Here is a 12,077-nt window from a genome sequence, read left to right as displayed (position 1 = left end):
TCAATGGCTTATAGTTTCAGAGTATAGGTCTTTGACTTCCATGGTTAAACTGATTCCTAGACATTATTGTATCTATTATAAATGAGATCATTTTCTTGATTTCTTTTTCATCTAGTCTTATTTTTAAGTGCTACTGATTTTGTTTCAGAACCTATCGATCTCTTCATTTAGGACATTTTAACTAGGTGCCTTTCTGTTTCAGGTCTGTGCCTGACAGTTGCTTCCCTCCATATAAAAGTTCAACAAGGTAGTTCTAAATTTTTCTTCCTTTAGTTTTAGTCTGCCTACTTTTTTGAGCTGAAAGGATTATTTACCTTTATCTAAATTAAATCATTTAAATCTTTGAGGTTTTTCATCTTCTGAAATAGGTTTCTAGCAAATGTTTCATACTTGTATTGATGTTCTTAAGCAGGGGCATCAAAGAAAAGCAATCATGTATCAAGAGGTATGAAAAAATCAGCTCTAACTGAACTGATTTAAGTAATCCATTTTATTTCATGTTAAGCATACTGTTAATAACCATTATGAAGCAACTACTGTGTAGCACACATTTTTCATACATTCTTTGACAATTTAAAAGTCCTCATGTTTTACAGATGAAGAAAACAAACAAATAGATAACTGGTCATTTTTTTCTGGCTATTTGCTAGCACTACTTTACATCAGATCCAGCAGATGATGATTAGAACAAATCATCCCGTTGATCCAGGGTTGACTGGCTGGGTAGAGAGGTCTCTGAATCACCTTTAGATGTAAACAGGTGTTCCTTGATAAAGGTTGTATGTGGTGAACATCAGACTGACATTTTATCATCCCTGGAGCTTTTTTTTCCTTAGGCCACCGATGGTCCTAAAGCATTTCAAACAACTAATCTGAACCTGTGCAAGGAAGATGCTTAAATTGCTATAAAGCCTACACATTAGAGACTCTTCCCCAAAACTGAACACAAAGTACCTTGATCTGATGAAAATAACAAAACTCAAGACACATATCTCCATGACAGGAAAACCCCAAACTAAACTCTCTGAAATATTAGCAAATGTTTTATGTAGAAAAGACAGCCAAATTAAACTACCTCATCAGTACCATCCAAGGAACTACACTGAGAGCCAATAATCCAAGTGCTGAATATCAACCATTACTGGAAAATAGCTTGGAATGATTTTGAAAATGGTAGGTTAAGAGAACAAACCAAGAGAAAAATGGATAGTAAAGCAAAAGAACAAAACCTCAGGAAGCCCTCACTCATAAAAGCTGTCTACTATAGTTTTATTATTACCATGCTACACACAGCTATGAAGAAAGCATGAATATACATAACTTTTAGAGAGAGACAGAGCAAGCACTCACGTCCTTGGAATTATCTATACTTAGTTTATCAGCAAAGAGGAACCAATAAAAGAGAAAACAGAAGAAGCCAAGGAAGAGTTTCAACTAAGGAATACAATAGGGCCCAAAGTAGCAAAGAGACCAAATAAAAGAACCAAGAAATGTCCAAAACATTTGGCAACCAGTCACTGGTAGCTTTGAAAAGAACAATTTCAGTAGATTATTAACTATAAAACCTACTGTATAATAGCTTTAGGATGGAGAGAGGTTAAAAAAAAAAACCAACCTTTCAATTCATTCATGCTAACATGTACTATGTGTTCACTGACAACTGCACAGAAGGGTAGAGACAATTTTAAATTTTCTCCAAGTACTGTAAGTTCTTTTGCCCTACAAAGTATTCAGTAACACAATTCACTCATGTGCTCTGTATATGATACAATACATATTTTTAAGACAAACAATGAAGTTAACATAAATATTCAATACAGTATAAGCCTTATGTAAAATATTTTCACAAAGTTACAAGTAATCAATGGTTGTGCCCACTGGATTATTTCTTCTTCTCTCACAGTTACCAGTCCCTGTAGCTAAACACTAGGAGCATGAGGTCATTTAGACATTTCTTTAGCATCAAACTGTATCTTCTCAAGGGGAAAGTCCTTCCACTTTGGATAGTGTTGCTGAAGTCCAGTGGTAATATCCTCCACCACAAAACTTTCAATCTTTATGACTGGAATCTCAAATGTTTTATACCTCACATGTATTCCCCAGTCATGGCCACAGTCCTGTCTGGCACAGAATATCTTTTCTTTCTTTTCAAACCCACCATAGCTCCGTGGTTTGGGGTGTGGTTTACTCACAAAGCGCTTCTTAAAATCATCTCCAATCACAGTGTAATGAGATTCCTAGGATGAAGGATGAGACAACATAAAAAAGATGTCAGAACAGTGCATAACTATAACTTTAAAACATCTCACAATAATCTGAATTGAAGAGCAGGTGGAATCTATTTTGCAGTTGGAAAAGTAAGGAAATAATGGAGTCACCTGTAGGCCAGATTAAGATACATTTATAGTACTCAATTTATGAATATCTGAGTTGCAAGCTTTCACAGATACAAATGTACCTCACATCACAAATATTCATAGATGCAAACATGGCAGAAGTGGCCCACATGTTTCAGAAATAGTTCACATGTTGACCAGACACTGTCATAGCTGTGCTATGTGCTTATTGCGTATAGGTTTGGATTTTTTATGCTTTACACATTGTATATTTGTGTCAAAGGTGAATAAGACTCACTCTGTTGGACTTATGAAAGAATCAAAACTTACAAACCTCACCTCTTACACATAGGGAGAAGAAGCACTTGTATACATTAGGCTCAGTTTCCCAAAATACCAGTGTTTTACATACCTTAGTATATTTGTTAAAACTAATAAAGTAACAACTGCACATTACTAGTAATGACTGGTTTTTCTACTAAAATCTGTTCTAGGATGTAATCAAGGATACCACACTGCATGCAGCATAACCATTATTTTTAATAATAATTTAATTGGCAGCAACTTTTTTTTTTTTTTTTTGCAATAGGATCTCTTTATGTAGTGCAAGCTGACCTTCAACTCACTAAGTAGCCCAGACTGGCCTCAAACTCCTATCAATCCTGCCTCAGCCTCCTAAGTGCTAAGATTACAGGTATAAGCCACCACACCCAGCTCAATTTGGCAGCATTTTTATTTTATTTTTTTGCCGAACTGGAGTTGAACTCGGGCCCTTGCGCTTGCCAGGGAAACACTTATTCCACTGAGCCATCTCCCCAGCCCTGCAGCATTTTTATACTATTTTTCACTTACATCTTTAATTGACAAACAATTGTATTCATGTATAGGATGCAGTGTGATGATAATCTGATACATGTGTACAAGGGTCCTGCTCAGTGTAATTAACATTTCCATTTCCTTAAACCTTTGTCATCGCTTCTCGGCCTTTTGGCTAAGATCAAGTGTAGTAACCTTTGTCATTTCTTTTTTTTTAAATTTTTTATTTATTTGTGTGTGTGTGTGTGTGTGTGTGTGTGTGTGTGTGGCCAGCTCAGGCCACCAGAGGGCGCGGCTGGCTGGCTGGCATGTGGTGCTGGGGGATTGAACCGTGGTCCCTTTGCTTTGCTAAGCTTGTTCAAATAGGTGCTTTAGACCACTGAGCCATCTCACCAGCCCCTGTCATTTCTTAATGTTATAAATATTCAAACTCCTCACAGTACAGTTAGACACAAAGGCGCTGAGGAAGTCACTCCCTTTCACCCATTTAATTTTAGTGCAGCCTAAGGCCAGTCTCCATTCCATTGTCCTGAGAGAGAAAGAGAGCATCACATAACAGAGACCCAGGTTGACTCACATCTTCCAGGTCAGAGCACAGTTGATCCCCTGCCAGACCTTGGTCACCTTCAGCCTACTCTCCAGCTTTACTAAAAGTTTAGGAATATGTATTACCTCTCAAGCATTTCATTAAGATCAGAGTGAATTGTGGGACAAGAATGTGTGCTGAGAATCACTGGGGGATGACAGCACCATCAATCATTCATACCTGGAGATTCAGGGGTGGCACCTAGGCAAATCTTTTTTAATTCAAAAAGCCTGATTCCTTTGGGGACTGCTGCTGTGTGCTAGGCTCTGTGTGCAGTGCTTTTGCTCTCCAGTCATGGCAGCACCGCTTCTCCTTATGCCACAGCTTTTGTGGACCCACCCTAAGCACAATTGCCTGTGATCCTCAATAAATATATCTGCTTCCATTTGCCATCACGTGTGTACTTGCCATGGGTTGCTCATCATACTCAAGAGCCTAGGTTATATCTGCTGAATTCCTCACAGGATAACATTCTCATCTACTGTTGTATAAAATTTGTAAACCTTATTGTAAACAGTGGTTATCCACTATGTTAAAGAACCTTACAGGTTACTCCAACAGTTTTTGGTACCTGGTACCTCATTGGTGCCTGTTACCTGGCTACTCTTTACCCGCCTCCTCACTACCTTTTCTAGGCTCTATTCACTACTTCCGTAAGGTCAACTTTTTAGCTTCCATGCATAAGCAAGAAGGTGTGGTATTTTTTATGTACATGGATGAGAGCCTCGATAAACAATAGTATTCTTAGATTTCACCAATAAATGGTAGTCTTTAACAATGTTAATAGAATGCTAGGTACTCTCTGTAAAAAGATGACTTACCTCTATCACTCGTATGTCAGCTGTGTTACATGCCAAAACTTTGCACTTTCCACAGAGCAGTCTTTTAATTTGCTTATCAGGGACAAGTTCTGGCTTTAGTTGACTATCTCTGATAAGTTTTTCTTGATTCTGTATGTGATGAATCTATACATGCCAAAAGAAAAGCCTCATAAAAGTAATCCAAGAAAAATCAACACATACAGATACATGCACACATACATATATACATATATAATCATTCATATGATTTCCATGACCATACAATATCTATTTGTATTGTTTCATTTGAAAAAATCTCACAGATAATTTTACTGGTCCTCCTCCCTATTTTTCAATTATCTCCAGTTAGTCTTTTAATGCCTCCCTCAAAGATGACCATAAAAAGACTGAAGATAAAACAGTCATATAAACCATTTTTTCTACTATTTACAGGTGGCCAAACTTTAGAAATCCTTTACAAACAGATAGAGTATGGACTATTTCAGGTATAATTATACCCCACTACATTTATAAATCAGGTGAGTGGAATGAAAGGAAAAGCAGTGCCTACATCTAAAATATTTTCTTTCTCCCTTTCAACTACAAGAAAAACTGCCGAATTCTTTAAATGTGTATGCAGTGTGACAGTTCTAAGTCAAGCTTTAGATTCTGGCTATATATAAAACGAAAGATTCTGAAGGGTGAAGAGAGAAAGGCAGACCAAGCCAGGAGCCGTGCAGCCCTGGGCATAATGGTGGTCACCTCCCTGGGTTTTCTCTTCACTTGGTGTATTTTAGACTTGGATATAAAGAACCTAATGACCTGAAATGCCTATGGTAAAGACAAAAATGTTTCAAAAAAATCCAGCTGTTTCTTGCCAAAGGACAAAAAGTGCAGTCTACAGACAAAATTCTTAGAATAACTGCTCTACTCCACAAGGAAAAAGAAAAGAAACTTGCCCAACCTTCACCCGGGCTAGCACACACCAAGTAGGAACCTGATTTTCCACCTTTGCCAGGTTGCAATAAGGAATGCCAGTATCTGCGCACACAGGAACCAGGACTTGCAGCCAGGTTGACTAGTAGTGTAGCTTCCTCACCCATGGTGCTAAGTAAGACCACATGGGGGGGACAGAACTCCCACCTCCAGCTAGCAGTACCCAGTAGAATGTGCCACCACTGGTATCCGTAAGAGGCTTATTGGAAATCAAGACATCTACCTTTGTGAGCATGTGGTAGTGATGTGTAAAAAAAAATCCAGCTAACACCAAAGGTTAATAATGTCTAGAATCTTATAATATAAAAAGTCTGGGATTTTTTTTTTAAATCAAATAATATAGCAAATAAGATCTCAGTGTGAATGCAACAGTGTAATCAATGGATGTCAGTGCCAAGATGACTGAGATGTTTGTCTGACAATGATTTTAAAGCAGCCATATTAATGCTTCAATAAGCAATCAGATATTCTTGAACATGGAAAAATATAAATGGTCACAATAACCAAAATAAAAAGTTCAGTGGATGAGCTCAACAGAATGGAGGGGACCAAGCAAAGAATCAGGTAATAGAAATGATCTAACCTGAACAAGAGAACAGACTTAAAAAAATCTAGACAAAACTTCAGGGCCTATAGGACTATTTAAAAAACAAATCAATCTCAACACAGTGATGCACTTTGTAATTCCCGTTACTTGGTATGCCGAGGCAAAAGAATTGCAAGTTCTAGGTTTTTTTTTTTTTGGTACTGGGAATCAAACACAGGACTTTGTGCTTGCTTGAGCCATTGAGCCGCTGAGCTACAAGTAGGCACTGAGCTATCTCTCTTACCCATAAGTTCCAGTCTAGACTGGACAACTTAGTGAGACCTTGTCTTAAATAAAAATAAAAAGCAATAGGGATGTAGCTTACTTTGCTAGCATGTATGAGGACCCAAGTCCAATCCTCAGTACCAGGAAGAAAAAAAAAATGTTCATACCATAGATGGCCTAAAAGGAGAGAGATGGCAGAACTTTAAAAGTATTCAAAAACTCATGGTTGAGCTGGGCATGGTGGCACATACCTATAATCCCAGCTACTTAGGAAGTTGAGGCAGGAGGACTCTTAAGATTGAGACCAGCTTGGGCAGTTTAGTGAGACCCTATCTCAAAATATAAAGGGTTGGGTATCCGATATAGCTCACTGCAGAGGATTCTGCTTCAATCTCTCTGATTTCATACTTCTGTGTTACAAAAGAAATTACAATGTAATTAAGGTCATCATAGAGCAGGTATGCTGCTGTGAGATATGGTCCTACAAGTAAACCTTCCAGTACCTGTCCTTGACCTGACAGTAGGGAGAGATTTGAGACAGAGATGGAAAACTGTCTTGTAGTACCATGGTCTGGTTCTGAAGATGAACTAAAGTAACAGCAAATCTAGTTTAATTTGCCCTTTCGATGTAAAATAGAACTTAAGGTATTAGCCCTAATAAAATGCATTTTAATCTCATTAACACATAAATATTAACTAGCTAGAATCACATAGTCTTATAGTGATAGATCACTTACCTAACATAAAGCCTTGGGTTAGATCCCTGAAACCACAAACCATAGACAGACAGACAGACAGACACACACACACACACACACACACACACACACACACCTGTACACACAGAGTCAACAAATTTAAAATGTTCACTCCAGGACAAAACTTTAAATGTAAACTTACTGTTTTAATACAATATTCTTAGCGATATGCTAAAATATACCAACATGCTTATATTCCCTGTTTATTGTTTATGATCAGATCCTAACAGAGTAACACAAAGACTTACTCTTTCTTGAAATACTGTTTCGTCCCATGTCTGAAGTCTTGAAATGGAGTCATTCATCATTTTTTCCTTGTATAAGTTTATATCTTCTTTTTCAATTACATCAGCATTACTACTCAGAAGATAGCACTTGCTACCTTTTGCTCTTCCTCTGCCTACCAGGAAATAAATATGTTGATGTTTTTTACTTAAAATTCTGATACAATAAAGGAATAAACGAAAGGACAGAGCTATTCCTAAAATTGAGTTACAGTCAATGAATCCTGTTTCCTAGTGAAGTCAAACTGTTAAAGAGTAGACCAAATGCAGATAAATGAGGAGCCCACCTCAGGCTAGCTTTCTTGGACTCTCCAATATGCAATATGATTGGACAGTAATACTGTGAGAAACATTGCTTTAAATATAGTCCAATTTGAATCCTCAGTTTGATCCTGAACAATCTAGTGAATAACAAATAGATCCTCCCTCGAGAGCCTTTTAGAGAATGGGGAGACATGTTCACAACCACAGCCAATCGGGGAAATGATAAATATTCTTATGAAGAAAAGATTGCTGGCATTCAAGAGATTATTTTACTGGGGGGGAATCAGGGTCAGGTGAGATGAGTTACAGGGAAAAGGAAATGAAGAGTAGCAGCATATGAGCAATTCTTTAGGGAAAATGGAGGAAGTCTGAATATAAGTTAGTGGAAAAAACTCTTAACTATCCAGTCCTGACCTTTTTAAGCTAATTATATGAATCCACTGTTCCATTAGTCACATACTCATGGCTCAGTAAGGAGAAAGGCAAAAATGATAGACACATGAAGCACACAAAACGGGGACCATGTGGAAATGGCATCAAAGCATCTCACCTCTGGTTTGGATCATTCTGATGACATTGCCCACATACTCATACAAGATAACCAAATTGCACTGAGCAATGTCAATGCCTTCATCAGCAACCGAGGTGGCAATCAGAATATTATCTCCACTGGCTCTGAATGTATCCAGTACACACTTCTGTGCCGGGAGGGTCATTCCTGTGTCAGAGTAAGAGGATATTATACAACTCACCAAAGAAGGAAACATGCCCTTGAAAATATGGCTACTAATTATGTAATACTTATTATAAGGTAGGTATTGATAACTGCTTTATATTCATGATCTTCTAAATAACCATAGGCCATAAGATCCTTTCCTGTGCTTGTTTTAGAAAAAATAGAGTGACCATTAACAGTTGGGACTCTGTCATAATACCACCCTGAGCTCAAATCTCAGTTCTGACATTTACTAGCAATGTAGCTTTAACCCTGTCATTCCAAAACAAATGTTGAAATATTGACCTTTTCACAAAAATATCAACATCTAATGTGTAGGAGTTTACAACTAACAAAACACTTTCACAGCTTATCAGCCAAATTTCACAAAGCCTTGTTAGGTCAATGGGGCAAGTGGTATGATTCTACTTTATAAATAAAGGCCTTCAGATTCTGGAGGTGAGGTGAACTAAGAAGCTAACAAGTGGAAGAACTGCACCTCGAAGTTAAGTGTATGACCCAAACAGTGTGCACTGCTAGAGTCTCTGCCCATCTTCCCCTATCTTACGGTCCCTGCCTTTTTCTAAGAATCATTTCCTGTCACAGTCTCAGGAAAAACTAAGGGTGGATAAAAGAATATAGCATTTTATTCCGTATCAATGAATCAACACTAGCTCTAGCCACAAAACCCTATTTTTGCTCATGGGAACAAAGTTAAAGTATAAATTTCAGTGTCTTTTGCACCTAGATGAGGCCTGTGGACTGAATTCTTACTAATGATACATAGGCAGAAATACATCTTCTCCAAACCTGACCCTACAACACTCTTATTCCTTATCAATAGGCTACAGAAGTTACAGCAGAGGATTGAAAACCCCCTGAGATGATAGAGCCAAAACAAGGAGCATGGCAGAGTCTACAAATAAAGTGAGGTGCAGGGAGAAAAGGCCCATATTCACTCATCTGGTCTTGGACTACAATTTAAGCTAGCAACAACTTTCATTGTGTTATGTCCTTGTGATTGTGGAGCATCAGATTACTCTTATTTAGCTAAAGCCTGTTCACCTGGTGAGAACTATTGGGTTAAAACAAGCACTTGAACCACACAGAGTCAATCAGATCCTCTCAGAATCTGATGTGATTTTGAGACAGGTAGTAAATATGTAAAGTATGGAGAAATGTATGAATGAAGAAGCAGAGAGAGTAACCTATAAAGGGAAAAGAGTGAAACAGATGCTCAAGATTCAGATAACTTTCCAATCTCAGTTACAGTTGTCCATGAAGTCAAAGTACACTTCCTAGTGGTGGGTTCCTTGCAGATCTGAACACCCTAGCAGCTTGCCCTCCTTACTTGGACTAGCCTAAGTGGGTTTCTTTTAATTAGAGGAGAGGACCTTGTCTAAGACTATAGTCACATACTGCTTTCCAATACCTTACAATTTTGAGGACTAATTTAAATCATTAGAATATAGAGTGAAGTTAGGATATGGCAATCATCTAGTTTGTTTTGATTATGACAATACCTAAAATGGTAACTCAAAGAATATACACACATAAATTCAAACTTTTAAAGGGTCCGCTAGACCAAGCTACATTTAAGTATTAGTTGAATCACCTTATGACCTCTACTCTTCACAGAGAAAACCTACTTTAGGCAAGCAGAGGAAGTTAATATTATTTTCCTTTACCTACCTGGCAATGAGATCTCAGCTTTTAAAAAGACTCTTCTAAGTTTATAAGTTAATCATAATTCAAAGTCATAAAAATTCAAGGGCTGTTTTATTTTTAGAAAGTTTCTTTAAAATTAGTCCTTGTATATTATTGATTTTACTTTGGAGTTTTCTTTAAAATTCTTTGTTAAAGATATAGATTCATGGGGCTGGTGAGATGGCTCAGTGGTCTAAAGCACCTACTTAGAACAAGCTTAGCAAAGCACAGGGACAGCGGTTCAATCCCCTAGCACCACATGCCAGCCAGCCCCGCCCCCTGGTGGGCTGAGCTGGCCACACACACACACACACACGCACACACACACACAATAAATTTAAAAAAATTAAAAAAAAATATATAGATTCAAATTTCTTTTTGTTTAAGATGCATATGTACTTTCCATTTCTTTTGAACCCATGTATTCTTAGTAAAACCAAAACCAAACAAAGTGAACAATAAATACCATGTAAAAGGTCTATATGTGACAAATGTTAGCTAATATTTAGCATATTTTAAGCATTTACCATGTGCCTGGCACTATTCTAAACTAGGAGTTGGAAAACTTTAAAGACTGGGTATTAAATACTTCAGGCTTTGTGAATTATATTGTGAATAGATGTTCATTTAGAAGTTAGAGATTATGGTTTGTCAGGTAAGAATATGATGGTAGACTCCACTTTTACCCCAGTTCCTAGTCTGTGAAAGAAAGCTATGAATGGGAAGCCATGGTTCAGGGGAATGAGCAATAAACTGGATGCCACAGGAATGCAGTGGAGAGGCTTCTCTATCAGTTTACAGATGATAATGTGGCTGGCTGTTTGGCACAGGCATACTGCTGACATAGAGTAAGTCCCAAGTACATGTTGGATGGAAAGGTGAACAAAGAAAGAAGAAAATGTTTTCTGAGTGCCTATTAGGGGGGAATAATAAAGTTTGAAAATCTACTTAGGTTCAATGGTGGAGTCACTGAGAAGTTTCAATTCCAACCTCATTAAGTTCAATACCTTGGTAAGTCATATTTTCCAAATCCTGAATCTACAATTTATATTCATTAAGTTTAGAAATTCTATGCAGGGGAAGTACAAGTATGATGACCAAGAGCTAAGAGAGTAAGGAAGAAGCTGGTGATAACAATAAACTAAACTATATATGAGTAGCATGAGGACCTGTCAGGGCAGGTCATGGAATATTGCATGAAATATTTTTCTAATGGATGGGGAACCCAGCTGTGTGGAAGAATGAATAAGGGATGACTGAGTATCCCCCCAAATCTCAAGACATACTTCAATCATCTAGACTTTTTAAACTGTAAAGTATATACTATACAGAACAGCTGTATATCTGCAGTTAAAGAAAATAATATAGAAAAATACTTTAAGGACTATTTCTACTTTAATTTTTACATTTGTTACTTGCAAATTTGAGGATAGAGGAATACTCAAACAATATTTTAAAAACTCTGACTTGCCTGCAAAATATATGAGGCTGTACTTTACTACAAAGAAAGCACTTGTGTGATTACAGTGTTTGAACAATGCGATGGCTTTTTTTTTTTTTTTGAAACAGGGTCTCATGAAATTGCTCTGGCTGCCCTTGACACTGTAATTCTCCTGCCTCAGCCTCCTCAGTAGCTGGCATTACAGGTATGCTCCACCATGCTTGACAACGTGATGGTCCATTTTATGTATCAACCATGCTAAGCTGAACTACAGTCTCCTGTTATTCCTCTAAATACTGATTGAAGGGATTCTGCATGTGTGATTAAAATCCCTAGTTAACTTTAAATTATATCAAAAGGGTGAGACTGGCTGTGGTGGCATGCGCCTGTAATCCCAGCGCTTGGGTGGCTGAAAATAGGAGGATCACTATGAATCCAGTCTGTGTAGTGAAACCCTATAGATCCTGTACTAAATACATAAAAATAAATAAATAAATAAATAAATAAATAAATAAAATCAAAAGGTAGGCCTAATCTATTCAGCTGAACGTCTCACAAACTTT

At 37.5% G+C, this 12,077-nt stretch overlaps 1 protein-coding gene and 1 pseudogene across 1 annotated transcript in view; one reads left to right on the top strand and one right to left on the bottom strand.

Annotated features, from left to right (window-relative positions):
• Positions 1-563: 563 nt before the first annotated feature.
• The window catches only part of Ddx58 (DExD/H-box helicase 58), a 79,461-nt gene continuing 67,947 nt past the window's right edge, over positions 564-12,077 (bottom strand). Inside the window, exons 15-18 of the mRNA XM_004632018.2 lie at positions 8,202-8,369; positions 7,352-7,503; positions 4,560-4,703; positions 564-2,237 (exon numbers count right to left, since the gene is read on the bottom strand). Of these exons, the coding sequence (XP_004632075.1) occupies positions 1,941-2,237; positions 4,560-4,703; positions 7,352-7,503; positions 8,202-8,369 (761 nt within the window). The 3' untranslated portion in view covers positions 564-1,940. The remainder of the gene's footprint in view (positions 2,238-4,559; positions 4,704-7,351; positions 7,504-8,201; positions 8,370-12,077) is intronic.
• Positions 3,308-3,376, top strand: LOC111817001 (annotated as a pseudogene).

The sequence above is a fragment of the Octodon degus genome, unplaced genomic scaffold (assembly GCF_000260255.1).
Source record: "Octodon degus isolate 3935 unplaced genomic scaffold, OctDeg1.0 scaffold00045, whole genome shotgun sequence".
Lineage (NCBI taxonomy): Eukaryota > Metazoa > Chordata > Mammalia > Rodentia > Octodontidae > Octodon > Octodon degus.
This window is presented reverse-complemented; position numbering and strand designations above follow the sequence as displayed.